This window comes from Pleurodeles waltl, chromosome 5, assembly GCF_031143425.1.
Source record: "Pleurodeles waltl isolate 20211129_DDA chromosome 5, aPleWal1.hap1.20221129, whole genome shotgun sequence".
Classification (NCBI taxonomy): Eukaryota; Metazoa; Chordata; class Amphibia; order Caudata; family Salamandridae; genus Pleurodeles; species Pleurodeles waltl.
In genome coordinates this window covers 1850084810-1850101000 of record NC_090444.1, presented here as the reverse complement: position 1 = coordinate 1850101000, position 16191 = coordinate 1850084810, and the positions used below count along the sequence as shown (strand labels likewise).

The following is a 16191-nucleotide window of genomic DNA, read 5'->3' as shown; positions in this document are numbered from 1 at the left end:
ATGACCTATTTTTCTTTTAAGTAATGATTTTATTAACATTGTTCTGTTGGATTTATCATGTATTGATGATGTAGATCGTAGACCCCAGTAGAGGTCAAAATCCAAACGTTTTAATAAACTTAGTAAGCTTGGTACATTGAGTTGCTTTCTTTCCAGAGTTACCTCATGCCCCCTCTCACAAATGGATTGTCACCATGGCAATAAATAATTTTTGAATATAATACAATTGGAACATCAGCAGAGAGATGCTTCGGGAGCCTCCCCTTTTAATCCTCCATTAAATTAAAGGAGACCCCGTACCTACATAGAAAGTGGCGACCCCACCAAGTAATAGTTATTCAGTCGCCTCCCTCTGCTAGCACAGCAGAGGATCACCCATCAAATCAATAAATCCCCACCAGTATAGCCCTACCAACCACACAGGGAGTTTTCTTCCTAGGCAAGGGATCCATTGCTTTATTTTCCTATTTGTGACTGCTGTGCCTGTCATGGTGTTTGCTGACAGGAAACAAGCATTGGCAAAGCTAATAGCTCTCGACTTTGCCAAGGTTTTTGCCAAATGCATGAATGCACATGCATCAAGACACTGAGTATGCATGGCTGGCAATTTTGAAATCAGTTTTGTACTAAACAAAACCCAAAGTTCCACATGCATGTGTCGTGACCCACAGACACTGCGTGCACATGCATTGTGCTTCACACAGACATTTGGTGGGCAGCCATGTTAAAATGGTACTTTAAAATGTATTTGAAAAAAGAAAATTAAGTGACATGAAGCAAAAAATTTATGCAAACAGGCCAGTGGCACTTTGCTGATGTCGAGCTCACATAAAACATAAAAATAAGAAACATTTTTAAACATTTCTGTTCAACATGGGCAGCAGTTTGGGAGCCAGCATGGGAACAGGGTGGAAAACATTGGGGAATGGGGCATGAGGAGAGCAAAGAGGGAGAGAAAGCAAAAACTTGGGAGAGAGAGCAAAGAAACAGATGCACGGCGATGTAGCGCTGAAATTAAAATATAAAAAACAAGAGCAGTGGATAGGAGCCTACTCATCCAATCAGAACCCTCTGAGACCAGAATGGGCGTGGGATGGACAAAGGCAAGAACAGCCAGGAAAGGCATCGAATCAGCAGCGCGCAACAGAGACAGACAACAAAACCATCCAATCATGAGCAAGTAGCTAATCCAAAGCCCACTACATGTATAGTGGAAACATTAAGGGCAGATTTAAGAGCCCCTAGTGCCTCCTTGCACCACATTAGTGTCATTTTTTTACGCTAATGTGGCCCAACGTGGCTAAAATCGCTGCGCCAAATTTACCAAGTGGCACAATGTGTGCATTGTGCCACTTTGTAAACTTTTGAACTATGTTATGCCTGCGCCAGGCACAATGTATGCAAAGGGGCTGTTCCCCCGTTAGGAGAGGCCAAAAAAATGTTGCAAAGAAATCTAAAAGATTTCTTTGCGTAATTTTTTCAGCACTTTTAACGCCTGCTCAGAGCATGCATTAAAAGGAGTCACACCATTGTTTACAATGGGCCTCAATGGGTTTTGCAGGATTCGTGTCCAAATTTTGTACGCTAATCCTGCAAAGCTCTAAACTAGTGTCAAAAAGTTTGACGCTAGTTCCCCTAACTACTCTCATGGTGCGCCGTATCTTATATACGGGGTACACAGGGTGGCATTAGGGAGGCACCAAGGGGTGTAAGAAAAGTGGCGCTGCACTGGGCTTAGCACCACTTTTCTCAAATCTGGCCCTAAGTCTGCCTATAGACAGCTAAAGCTGCCTGTAGTGGAGACCTAAAAACAACATCAGTAGACTGACCATAAATAGGGTAGGCCTTCATTCCACTGCCCAGCATCTGTCTTGCCTGTTTCAGACAGCCCGTCAGCTGAGGTTCCGAAATCAGAAACAAGGCAGTTGCCTTGACTCCAAATAAGGCACGGGAACTGTGCGTTTGGTCGGACAGCGTAGCTGCAAAATGTCCCATCAAACCCTACTGGACCCCCCCAAATTCTTATCATGACCATAAGAAGGAACAGACTTCCCCTATTGTGCATTTGGAAGTCAAAAAGTAACTGGAATCCTCATGATGACAAAATACTTTTGTCAAAATACTGCCTGCAGAGATTGAGATGCACAAGTTACCTTCAAAAATATTCCCAAGACACCAGAAGATTTTTAACGATTAAAACATCCCATGTCTGTCGTGCCTGTCCAATCCAATAATGTTCGAAGGGAGGAACTGCATTATCCTCTTCCCACTTGTAGTAGCCAAATTAAATGTGCTGTTTTATCTGAAGGGCCGGTGCTACATTAAGGCCATTGAAAACAGCTGCCTTATGGTGCTACCACAAATGTCCATTAGAGGGAGCCAGATTACAACAAATGGCCTCGATACAGACCTTATTACTAGGAATAGGGAGCATCTTCAGGGCATAATGTGATATTGCCTGAGGTTCTTGAATCCTTGCAATGGTGTTATTCATCTGTTAAGCGGCGGGTATACAGTAGAGACGAATCATATCAACCATCAAAATTATAATGACATTTGATTATCTTCCTTTATAATGATAAACATAACCAAAACAGAACAAAGTAATTGCTAATAATAGTCAAATACATGTCATTATCAACACAATGATGCCAACGTGATCTCATGCCATTCTGCTTATGCTTGCCATAAAGGCTTCTTCGCGAACTGGACTCTGCCTGAGCAGAAGTGACGCGTCGGCTGAAGGACACAAGGCTCTGGCTCTCAGGCCTTACCTGTCGATGCTGGACTTGGTGTCGGCAATCTTATTCAGGCTGGAGACCTTGAAGCCGTAGGCGTTGCCTCTTTGGCCTTTGTTCATGTAGTTCCCAAAGGCCAACACGATCTCCAGCAGCTGCTTCAAGCGCTTGCTGCGGGTGAGCTCCCTGCAGGCCCGTAGAAGAGCTGGAAACAAGACAAGGAGGCGGTGTAAAGAGAGCGAAGAATGAGGCCCAGCCTGAGCTAAGAACAACCCGGGTGACGGGCCGCACAGCATCACTGCCATGGGAGTCTAAGAGGCATCAGCGCGCGTGCTGGCATCGCCTCGCAAGCAAGGGACACCCACATTGTACCTGCAGGACTCAAAAAGAAATGTGAGCTTCAGTTATAGTAGAAACAGAAAGAGGACTGGTTGTCTCTGCCATGTTGCCAGCAGTTGCACTATTTTCAGAGGTATTCTATCCAAATATGTTTAAACATCAGCCAGTGAAATACAAATGTCCAATATTAACTGTTGGATTAATTTAAGATTTGCCCAAAGTAATAGTTCACTGTCAAACTGATGGGAAATATTCGCGAAATGTGCTTTTGCTGAGACAGCAAGAACAATGTTAGTGAAACTATTTAATGCTGATTGGCGATTGGTTTGGGAGACCAGACGTCAATTTATTGTTTTTGCAAAAACAGCCTATCACAGAGAGATACGTTGGGGGATTTCTTCCAGTGTATGGAGGGTTTCAGTGTATTTGCTGCTCTGAAATGGTGTACCTGGTATGGTGCTCCTAAAGAGAAGAAAAATTGTGAGAATGTCCTAAGAGTGGCCGCCCTCAACAGGGCAATCCTTCCAAGCCATTTCCCCTGATAGATCCTGGTTTCAGGAGGAGCTCCGCCTTCAGGACAGCCGTATTTCCCTCCCGCTAAGTGTGGTGGCAAATCGACAAGGTTGAGGGACAGGACATCCCATGATTGTTGGTGGACGCCCTGTTACCACTCACCTCTAAATGAGGACCTATGACTTATGATGGAATATGCCGCTTGGCTGAGACTACCATCCTCCATGGTGTTATCATTCCGTATTACAGGTGGCATTACGGCATTATTACACTGGTAAATAAAATGTCAACTCCTTCCAGCAGAAACAATGACGTCAGCAGAACACACAATGCTTCTCTTTTCAGCAGCTCAGAGGAGTGCATTGTGAGAATATATAACATCAGAATTGAATAGTTAACAGAAGGGGAAGAAATAGGGAACCCTGGAGCAAATAAATATTCCTTTGCCAGTACCTCAGTGAGCCATGAGTATTCACTCACCTGGGTCTAGATTTTGCTTCAGTCAAGCCCAGATCAGAAATAAGTACATGTTATTACTTTAATGAATGCCGGTGGTGTTCCAGGAAGTGTGTTTTCAATCTTCAGCCAGTATTTCCCCTTTCTGTTATGGGTGGTACGTTACTTCCCCATTTACCACCAGTGGTAATCTTCATTTCCACCCACTCTTCTCAGCCCTGGCTGCATGTAGCGCATTAAAGCCGACAACGTGACTCACCTTCCACTTTAGGCTTCGACTCCGCCAAGCGTTCAGGGAACTTCTTCTTAAAGAACAGAGCCTGCAGTCGATTCTGGTAATGATCAATCCTGAAAAAACGACAGAGAAAGGATGTGAGGGGTCCTCGCTCTGAAGACCACCAGCCACTGATGGAGGTTCTGCGGCAGTCGTGAGTACGCCTCCGCTCCTGCATGTTTCACACCATGATGTCCAGTGTGGAACCTGTAGGTCACTTCACACTGGCACCTCTGAATCTCTCATGCACCCCTAGCCATCAACAAACCACTACTTTAGGTATGCCCCCTACAAAGGTCCATCTGTCTGGCTCAACATCTACAAGCCGTGCCCGTCTAGCTGCCACACACTGATTATGTGACATGTCTAAATACAGACCCCCACCCCCCAAATGCCATGCTTGTTGTATATTTAGGAATAAAGGGCCTGATTTAGAACTCGGTGGATAGGTTACTCCGTCGAATATCCTACCCGCCGAAATCTAAATTCCATAGAATATTATGGGATTTAGGTTTCGGGGGATGGGATATCTGTTACTCTTGTATCAGAGTAACCCGTCCGCTGAGTTATAAATCAGGCTCAAAGTTTCCATCTTCTCGCCTTACACTCACTCACCATTTTGCTAGAATCTCTTGTCACGCAATTGTCTATTGCCAGAGTGATGTGTCTAATAAATTCAGGTGCCTAATAAATAATGGTCTGGACTACTGTCCTATTTTAATATCAATATGTCGGTGTGTGGAGCTCTGTGCTAAATCCCAAAGATGTGCCTGGACCGAGTGTGATGCCAGCTTGATTGAGCCTTGAATAGCCCAGCCTTGCCAGGATCAGAGTGTACTGTGGTCAGACGTGTGGTCCCCTTTCGATGGGGCTGCCCTGGAATACTTTTCTGTAAGTACCTGCTCATTTCGTAGAGGAAGCGGTCGGCCCGAGCCATGCGGTCGATCTCGTGCTTGTGCTCCTCCAGAAGATCAATGTCACTCTTCTCGGGAACAAACTTCAAAAGCTGAAACACAGAGAAGCAGAGTAAAAAAAAAATCACAGAAGCCTTAAGGAGTGTTCAACTCAAAACCAGCAGGAGTGAGATCCAGGAGACAGAAATGTATTTGCAATTATTTTTAGCAGATTCAACCCTATAGATCCATTGTAAGAAGGAAGACTCTGGACCCTGCTCGGCCTCTTGAAAATATTTTGTTCCTCAAGGAATACTCTGGGAGTAGCTTGACCTCTTGGGATGATTGTGCCCCTCAGGGAGATAGGTGGTATCCTCTGAACCCTGCTTGACCTCTTGGGATGACTGTGCCCCTCAGGGAGATGGGTGGTATCCTCTGCACCCTGCTTGACCTCTTGGGATGACTGTGCCCCTCAGGGAGATGGGTGGTATCCTCTGTACCCTGCTTGACCTCTTGGGATGATTGTGCCCCTCAGGGAGACGGGTGGTATCCTCTGTACCCTGCTTGACCTCTTGGGATGATTGTGCCCCTCAGGGAGATAGGTGGTATCCTCTGAACCCTGCTTGACCTCTTGGGATATTTGCTCACTCATAGGGAACAGGGTGTCTTCTGGAGCTTCTTTGGCCCATTGGAAGAATCATGCACCACAGGCCAGTGCCTGATTTGTAAAACGGTACATGCCGGGGCCCAAAGTTTTGCACAGAAGCCCGCAGCCAACGATATCGAAGCTCGAGCTGCTGAATACCAAGGCAGGCATAGCCTTGATTCTACCTCATGCTTCTTTAATCCACCACCAGACACCTCTTATCTCAGTCCTGCAGGTTCTTGTTCTCCCTTCTTTCTTTGTCACTGTCTTCCTGTTCCTCCTTCTCCCCAGCTTTTGTGTTTTTCTCTCCCTTGCTCTGGATCAAACTCCAAAAAGAAGTGCTGGTGGGCCCCACCTGCAACCAAGACCTCAAATTAAGCCTTGGGTGGAAGGGGCCTCCTCTGGATCCTGCTTGGTTCATCCACCCAGGAAATGACATCTTGAAGCTTTACAGTCCATCTCACCTGGACCCACCAGCTCGGAGAGACATCCAGGAACATCCAGGTGCTAGTGTCCTTCTGGGAGCCCAAACATCAGTCCCTACCATGCCCTCCCCCTCGAAGCACTATGGCATTAGTCCACAGTCGGGCCTGCTGAAAGTAGGAGTCGAGCGGAACTTATCCACAACAATGTGGGCTGACTGGCGACTGGTTCACAAATCTGGGACAGGACGCATCACCCTCTGGGGTCTCTCTCCCGGCTACAGGAGACAATTCAGCCCAATGGTGAAAAGCGTGATCATGTCTGTGCGAGTGCTGGGTCACCCCACTCGGCAGCAGACAAAATTCTGACCACACCCAGGATTCAAAGAGCCACATATGGAAACCAGGGCCCAGATTTAACAAAAGTGGCGCTTCATATTATGAAGCGCCACTTTTTTTGCGGTCCCTTGCGCCCCCCAATGCCACCATGTGTGCCATATTTAACATACGGCGCACCATGGCGCAGGTTAAGGGCAATAGCATCATAATTTTTGACGCTATTGTTGTACTTTGGAGAAGTCACGCCAAACATTTTGGAGCTAATCCTGCAAAATAAATAATGGTGCGCCTCCTTTTAACGCCTGCTCTGTGCAGGCGCTAAAAATGCTGCAAAAAATGGCGCAGTGGAATCTCATAGATTCCACTGCGCCATTTTTGCGGGCCCCCTAATGGGGGAACGCCCCCTTGCATACACTATGCCTGGCGCAGGCATAATGTGGTGCACGGGTTTACAAAGTGGAGCAATGCAAGCATTGCGCCACTTTGTAAATATGGTGCAGCGTTTCCACCACACTATCGCCACACTAGCGTAAAAAATAGTGATGCTAATGTGGCGATAGTTGGCGCTAGGCCCTCTTAAATTTGGGCCCAGGTTTTCTGCAAACAAAGCACCATCCCACCCTCCACCCAACTCTATGAAGCCCTCTCTGGCTTCAAACGGGCGCTATGCTCCCTGAACCCCAACTCTCATCCTCAGCTGCCTACATTCTAGTGCAAGCAAGAGCTCTCTGATGGAGACCACCCACCCCCTGCCTGCAACAGTCAATGCATCAATAGCAGCCCCTGGAGCCCCATCTTCAGAAGCCTGAGCTCTGATGGCAAGGCTGTGCTAACCGAGAAGGGAATGAACAGTGGGGTTCCACTTAAGTGCTTGCTGGGTCTTTTGGGGCCTCCACCCTGTTTGTCCTTTAGCAAGACCTTGTTTGTGTGCCCTCACACCCCTTCTCACAAACAGATGATCTACTCGCTGCGTGTGCCACTGTGGCTAACACCGACTGCCATGTTTCACGACACACCCAGGCCCTGCTCACACCAATGGACAGTGCATCGGTCATCGGATGACCCGCCAGAGTAGAACAGCTTCTTTGTTAGGGGAAGACATCACAGCGTTGATAGTGCCAGTGTTATCCGCGAGTAGCCTTTACGCACACATCAGGCTCTTTGTTAGTGTGTGTTTGTGTCATTTCACTTAGAAACAATCAAAACAATGACATATTCAATCGAGTGGACCAGCACACAAGGGGCTATTCACATTGGACGCAACAGCAGGCACCGTCCACACCAGCGAGAAGCCTTCGTGGGAGGAAGGCGTCTGGCTCGCTGCAGATTTTTACCCTTGGTGTCCCACACCACTCCTAGAGTCTGGGTCATTTAATCAACTACCAGGAAAAATAAAGACTAGACTTGAGCTGAGGTGCTGCCCTGCACAGGAGTATTTTACAATCCCTCGTGCTTCTCAGTGCAAAATTGGTGCAAAGGTTCACATTGGCGGATTCATGGGAATGCACCCGACTCTTTCCTTCGAAACACCTTTGCCTTTCTTACCCTCCTTTGTTACCAAGTCCTCGTCTGATCCTCTGGCCCCCCGGAACTGTACAAAGAGGGGCTTCTGTGCACCATCTAACACCTGCAGGTCATGTAATCTGCACTAGTGTCAAGCACTTTTGCAACAGTGTTAAATTATGAATGTAAAATCACCCTGTGCTGATGCACAATTTGCTGGAATCAGTGCCCAGCTGCCTGGTGGTGGAGCAGTTTCCGTAAAAAGCCATGCCCTACTTTAGGTCTGTAAGACATTTTGGAAAAACTATGCAGAAGGAAATTTTGTGGTATCTTGAATGAAAATTAAACTTTGGGGCATACCTCACATTCAAGTTTTCACATGAAGTGCTGGGGTGAGGTTTGGTTTGAGGACAAAATGTCTCTCACGTGACATTTTAGGCTCGAACCAGTCTCTGGCTGAAAAAACTGTGTGGAAATTTGCAGCAGCGAAAGTCACAAATTTCACAAGTATAAATACAAGGTCAGCCAGGCCTCCTGACATAGCACTCATTAGAGGGGTGCCACTTATCAATCTAACACATCTTTTTCTGCTTTTCTTCCAAGCTCTTCCAGGCAGCTAGTTCTCTGATGGGCAGATATATGTATTTCAGGCTTCAGAGCTCCTCTGTAGAGTGTGATCTTCTAAAATATCCTGCGACCTTTTCTACAAGGATGTCTCTTCAGCCCATGGTCTTCTGGCCAACATATGTGGAAGAAAATGGCCCTGAAAATCTATTGCTTGGCCTTATTTTTTCAAGAAGCTCTTTGGTGGCAAAGCCCACCCCCAAAATCCTTCAGAGGAAGGTCAGTCCCAACCAATACGTGGGGGCTTCTCTCGTCTCTAAGATGTCCTTGAAATGACATCGGCGACAGTAAGTCCAGCCACTCTAAGCAACACTCATAGGAATGCATAAATGATTACAGGCGGATCACACCTCCAACCAGTACAGAGAGAAAGCGTGGTGTGCCTTGCCAAGAGGTTAGCGATTCTAAATCACAAGAAATATAACGCAACATTCCGGACTACTCCAACCAGCCGGGAGCCGACAGCCCCATCGCGTGGGACACCCGTACCTGCTCCAGCATGTCTTTGGCCAGGTCTTCTTGTTCGTCCATTTCCAGGATGGCGCGCTTGATCTCTTCATTGGACAGCTTTAGCCTTTCAGAGAGGAAGTCAAGAGCTACGTTAGTTGCATACATTCAGACCAAAAACATTAAAATAACATTTTATTTTATATGATTCTTTACTGTGTTTATCCCAGCGCTATGGATGGACCACAACATATGACAATCTAAGTGTTTGTTAACATAAGACTCTTGTTGCAATCATTTAGTTAACACAGTGTTTGGACAAAATATCGGAAACACAAGTATCGTGAGACAGAATATTGTGTCAAAAAAATTGAGGACAAGAATATTATGATGGTCATGTTCTATGGTAAGTAGAGTTTTGCTATATATAACTCCACATATACGAACGATTGACAATATCTTCAAGATATGTGAATCTGGAGTTAAGAATAGTACATTTATAATTACCTTCTCGATACTCTTGTCCTCGATATTTTTGATACAATATTCTGTCCACACAATATTTGTGTTTCCGATGTTCTGTCTCTGAACTGTTTACACTGAGGGAATAATTAGTTACTGCTGAAGGGGTCAGCCCTTGGTTGTATCTAGATGGTGGACGGCAGTCTGCCGCATGCAGTAGAAGACGCTCCACCGTGCACGGAGCTCACCATAGTGTTGTGCATGCCCGGCGGGTCAGCGCAAGTTTCCATGATTCACTGAGGCATCCGGAGGGACAGGCAAGGCAAGCTTGTACCACTCCAGAACTGGCAAGACCCTCTGACGCCCCTGGTCAAATTCAAGTGGGAGTACCACCACCTCCTTGAACATGGTGGCATGCTGGCAACATACCCTTCTGTCCTGCGGCTACAATAGGAAGTCTGTGGCAGCGGCAGGCCTTTCCCAGGAGGGAGCAACTTCCCCCTTCTGACAAATATTTCATCATGTCCTAAATGTTAAGCCCAGTCATGTGACACACAGGGGACAGTGTCTCCTAACTGATGTAGCTAATTGTCCCCACCCCAACACTTGTGTTTTCCCAGTTTGTGGAATGGAACATCTAATAAATCACTAAAGTATATACTGTGGGAGTGCTGTTACTAAAAAATGGAAAATCCAAACCACAGTTGCCTTCAATATGTGAATGTTACTATGCATGAAAACATGATTTAGAAAGAGGGTGCTGAATTCTGCATCTCCAAGTTCTCATTTCATTACATCTCAGGGAGTGTTTCTTCGTGGAATCTGACTGTCCGACACGTGGGACTCAAAGACTGATTGTGTGCCACTCAGTTCTGATACTCAAGAAGTCTTAATGCCCGCAGAACCTAGCTGGATTCTCTGTAGCTGGACTCATGGAATTTTGCTGATGGAAAAACCATTTACAACTTGCTATCTCCACCAAATGTGTAGATATTTCTGCAGGCAAAAGCCATAGTTACTCATAGAGAAGCTGAGGCAAACTCTCTGTGGCTTATCCACAAACTGCATTTTGTAGTACTAAAACGGTACTATGAAAGTACTACAAAATGTTATTCACAGACCTACGAATGTAAATTTCCACATCTACCTCTCCTATCTTTCCTAAGGGGAGATCCTCACAAAATGAGTTTACTACTTAGCAAATGTGGGAGGGAGCAGGGGTGGTGGCTGGAAAAGGAGCATACTTAATACTACATGAGAGGCGTTCAGGGAGGAGTTAGAAGGGTTTAGGCAGGGTTAGTGAGGGATTTAGGAAAAGACATGAACCCGCCCACAAAAGAGAAGGCCGATTGCTATTCACAAACTGCACTTCTAAAGATACTACAGCCAAAAAGGAGCCAAAACAGGAGTAAATTAGTCCAGCTTGGAGCTGAGGAATTCCAGCACCACACGAGACCACCCACTGGTACTGAAACACACTCCCATAGAAAATAATGGAGGTAGGAAATTAAAATAAAACCCCATAGGAAATAATGTTAAATTAAATCACGTAAAAAATCTTGCAAATATAAATAAATATAAGAAACATCTAAAAATAAAACATTTATTATTTAACTATAGCAGAAATGATCAACCTTTTTTAATTTATAAACTAACGTAACCTTAATTATATTAAAATAGAATTAAATGACTTTTAATTATTTCTATACTTTAATTTTGATAATCATTAAGAATAATACCAAATCTAAATTTTGCACTTTAGGTATTTTTTTCATTTAAACTTTAGAAAGATATTAATTTAACATAATTAAATTAAATAAAGATTCAATTCACATTAAGGTAATGTGCTGAAGCATTTTTTTTTATTTTTGCTCTACATTTAAAATAAATGTATAAAATGAATTTCACATAAAATATGTTTACATTTTTTTTTTTTACTTTTCCATATACTTTACAATAGAAAGACTCCACAGTCAAAGTTAAGATATCCCTATGGAAAATCAAAAACATAAATCAAGCTCAAGAATGATGAACTACTGGGATAAATAGTCTGCAACAATGGGGAAGGAGATACCGGGCAACAGGGAGAGAGACAAATGAAACAAAAAGAGGATTAAGAACAACAGGTGAATAAGAAGGAGTAAAGCATGAAACTGAGAGAAATGGTGAAGACAGACAGTTACCAGATGAATGATAAAAGGATGAGAAGGGTTATAGATTTATAGATGTATGATAAAGGTCTGAGAAGGGTTATATAGGTATAGATGAACGATAAAAGCATGAGAAGGGTTATATAGGTATAGATCAACGATAAAAGGACGAGAAGGGTTAAATATGTATAGATGACTGATAAAAGGATGAGAAGGTTTATATATGTATAGATGACTGATAAAAGGATGAGAAGGGTTATATAGGTATAGATAAATGACAAAAGGATGAGAAGGGTTATATAGGTATAGATGAATGATAAAAGGATGAGACAGGTTATATAGGTATAGATGAATGATAAAAGGATGAGACAGGTTATATTGGTATAGATGAATGATAAAAGAATGAGAAGGAGTATATGGGTATAGATGAATGATAAAAGGATGAGACAGGTGATATAGGTATAGATGAATGATAAAAGGATGAGACGGGTTATATAGGTATAGATGAATGATAAAAGGATGAGAAGGGTTATATAGGTATAGATGAATGATAAATGGATTAGAAGGGTTATATAGGTATAGATGAATGATAAAAGGATGAGACGGGCTATATAGGTATAGATGAATGATAAAAGGATGAGATGGGTTATTTAGGTATAGATGAATGATAAAAGGATGAGAAGGGTTATATATGTATAGTTGAATGATAAAAGGATGAGACAGGTTATATAGGTATAGATGAATGATAAAAGGATGAGAAGGAGTATATGGGTATAGATGAATGATAAAAGGATGAGAAGGGTTATATTGGTATAGATAAATGAGAAAAGGATGAGAAGGGTTATATAGGTATAGATGAATGATAAATGGATGAGAAGGGTTATATAGGTCTGGATGAATGATAAAAGGATGAGAAGGGTTATATAGGTCTAGATGAATGATAAAAGGATGAGAAGGGTTATATAGGTATGGATGAATGATAAAAGGATGAGAAGGGTTATATAGGTATGGATGAATGATAAAAGGATGAGAAGGGTTATATAGGTATAGATGAATGATAAAAGGATGAGAGGGGTTTTATAGGGATAGATGAATGATAAAAGGATGAGACGGGTTATATATGTATAGATGAATGGTAAAAGGATGAGAAGGGTTATATAGGTCTAGATCATGGGTACTCACAAACATTTTCCCAGGGGCCAAAACGTTTGGTCTGTGACGTGCCTGGGGGCCGCATTGATGCCAGGGCAGTGGCGGTCGGGTGGGGTGGCTAGGGGATTGGTGGCAAGGTAGGTGTAGGGGAAGCAAAGGATATACATCTAAGTGGCTGAAATAAACAATGGGAAAACAGAAAACCTGGAATTAATCCCGGCTTACCCACTTTTCCAAATTGTGTGATCCTAGGCAATTGTTTAGTGTCACTTTCCCTCCTTTTTCTGCATTATCACATTTAAGATGACCTCGAAATACATGATTCATGGTGTGTGCTGCACAAAACCTGCTTCTATGTTTGATTTAATAAACTATAATGTTGTTTATGTATGATAGGAACCCAGGCCACCCATAAAGTGCACATCCCAAATGACTTGCCTCTTTAATTTACAATTGGTGGTGTTCTCAGGGTAAGGGAAATAATTAATGTTTCCAAATTTATATTTCCAACTTTATATTTCCAAATTTATACTTCCAAATTTATGTTTGAAAACTATCACTTTTAAATGAATACATCTCAATGCACTGATAAAATAAATTGTACTAAGACGAAAAGGTTCTGCATGTTAACTAAATACACTTTTTAAATTTTGAAGAGACTGTCTTAGTTTTACACTTATGCTGCAAGATGTCTTTAGAAATGAAGGCGTTTCTAAAGTTAAGTGCAGGAGTCCCTAGTTACTTCCTTTCTTTAACACCAATTAAGTTTGAAATAAATGATTGTGTGAGTATTTATTGTCTGTGTATTTAATATTTTTGTTAGTGCGGAGTCGAGCAAACAGCTGCCCAGTGCTCCTGTTGCCCCAAGGGCCGCATGTAAAGGTCAGAGGGGCCGCATGAGACCCGCGGGCCGTACTTTGAGTATCCCTGGTCTAGATGAATGATAAAAGGATGAGAAGGGTTTTATAGGGATAGATGAATGATAAAAGGATGAGACGGGTTATATAGGTATAGATGAATGATAAAAGGATGAGAAGACTGTGCAGCGTCTAGTTCTAGTTTTTTGCCAGTGTTTGGTGGCTCCACTAAACTTCTGTGATGTATGTACTCGAAACGGGTCTTAATGCTAGAAAGGTGGTAATGTGATAACAGTATATTATAGATGTAAAATACTAGCAGTACCACAGTCACCAGCAGTTCAGCTCACCAAGGAATGCGCGTTCATAAATTGCAAACAAATCAACACCAGAAGGGCATGGAGTGCGCGTGCACTCGCTGTAAATATTGCAGGAAATAGACGTGAGTCGCTGGCTGTAGAATGTGCGCGTGCCCACAATAAGTACCACTATGGAGCAGCAATAATGCACGTGGATGAGCACGTGACAAAGAATTCCACAAAACACAGCAATATCCCAGACTCCAGCATATTGTGGGACGAGCATGTGGACTTGGATAGTACCAGGAAGTAATACCTGTGACCTCACATGTTCACTTCCTAAGGCAATCCACGAAAATGCAGCAGTATGCACCCAGAGTGGAGTAATTCATCAAGGAAAGCTCATTCACAGGTGGTAAGTATTCTGGGAAGCTGTAACCCTTTTGCCTGTGGTTGCCAAGCTGACCGAGAAAGTAGCCACCTCCCAGCTGCAAAGGTTTATTGAAGAGAAGGCAGGTCTGCGGGATTCAGGACTAACACATGCACCAACTGATGGTGACACCAGTCACTGATGAGCTCGGATTCATGGTGGGCGACAGTCACAGTGGAGTATTAATCCTACTGGACCTCGCGGCCGCCTTCAACACCTTTGACCACATGATACTTTTACGCACATTGTCCACTTTGGACACTGGGGTGGTCTCTTCCAGGTTGGATAGCATCCTTTCTCACAGGCCAAACGCAGGTTAATATTTTTTTCAATGAGAAGATAAACCACTTCATAAGGTGCCCCCTAGAGGGCTATTCCATACCCCTTGCTGTTTAGCATACCCTGGGCCCAGCAGGTGTACGTACTTTGAGTATTCATCATAAAAACTTACTTTTATGCAACCAACATGTGGCATATTTTGCATCTCCCAAGCACACCCAGCAAGAGTCCCCCTGATCTCCACAGTACCCTACTTTGCCATCTATTATTTTAGCTTAATCTCAGCTAAATGGAAGTACGCCTCATCTTCAGCAAGATTAATAAATGGGATTAGACACTCTGGCCACTATCTTTAGGGACCACCCCCTTGGCTTCACCTTTCCCTCAAAGGTTTATCTTGACTTCCAAATTCTCTCAAGTATGAAAACCTTCCTTTTCTTCCAAAGGAGGTTAAATAAACCTCTCCTCTTTCTGAACTTCCCACTTAGAGTTGGGGTTGCCAGGGCCTTCATATCAGGCTAACTTGATTTTTACAACTCAGGTCCCGATTCACAAAGGTAAACTTAGACCTGAAGTTTAACTTCAGACCAAAAGTACAAATTTAGACCTGAGGTCTAACTTCAGACCTGTAGTCTGAACTTAGACCTGAAGTCTAACTTCAGACCTGAAGTCTAAACATAGAGATGACGTCTATGTTTAGACCAAAAGTCCAAGTGTAGACCTCGTGAGAGCATCGTGCCACGGACGACTAGAAACCTGCATCTGCCATCGTGTATATTGTGAGAAATCCCTCATCCCGTCCCTAAGGCCAGGCCGGCATCTGCTCATGATCGGGCTCATACAGCCTTGCTCTAAGACCTACCGTGTAAGTTTTGTTCTTTCCACGTGTTAGTTCAACAAAAACATTAGACGAGTGAGAAGCAATTCATCCAGCCATTGGACTGCGTAGACATGACAGCTTCGACTAAACAAAGGAGGAATTAACCACAGGGATTTGTGCAAAGTCCACTTCAATCTGAAACAGCTGGTGAGAGCTAGGACGGTAACCTGAGCGCTAGAGTGAAAGAGCCCTGTGTGATGATTATCCAGTTTGCCTGACGGGTAATGACGCAGTTGAAGATGTGTTGGTCTCCAAGCTGCCAATGCACCCGGTAGGCCTAGTGGTGAAGAGCACAGATCATGATTGGACATCAGGGAACCAAAGGTGAATGTTAGTAGGCCAATTAGAACACCTCACCGTGACAGGTTATGGGCCCCACGCACTGTTGGCCAACCCTCTGGGGTTCTCACCGAGGTTCCTCGAGGAGGCAGGAATTGAAAAGCCTCTTAACTAAGGAGAAAAAGATCAGGAACACCTGAAAATTAAGC

The 16191-nt window shown here is 43.8% G+C and overlaps 1 protein-coding gene across 2 annotated transcripts in view; it reads right to left on the bottom strand.

The window, feature by feature from the left end:
* DAAM2 (dishevelled associated activator of morphogenesis 2) overlaps positions 1-16191 on the bottom strand; it is a 517936-nt gene that overhangs the window by 70849 nt on the left and 430896 nt on the right. For both annotated transcript variants that reach the window (XM_069236334.1, XM_069236335.1), the window contains 4 exons: positions 9237-9321; positions 5220-5326; positions 4306-4394; positions 2775-2943 (listed from right to left, as the gene is read on the bottom strand). In XM_069236334.1, coding sequence (XP_069092435.1) covers positions 2775-2943; positions 4306-4394; positions 5220-5326; positions 9237-9321 — 450 coding nt within the window. The remainder of the gene's footprint in view (positions 1-2774; positions 2944-4305; positions 4395-5219; positions 5327-9236; positions 9322-16191) is intronic.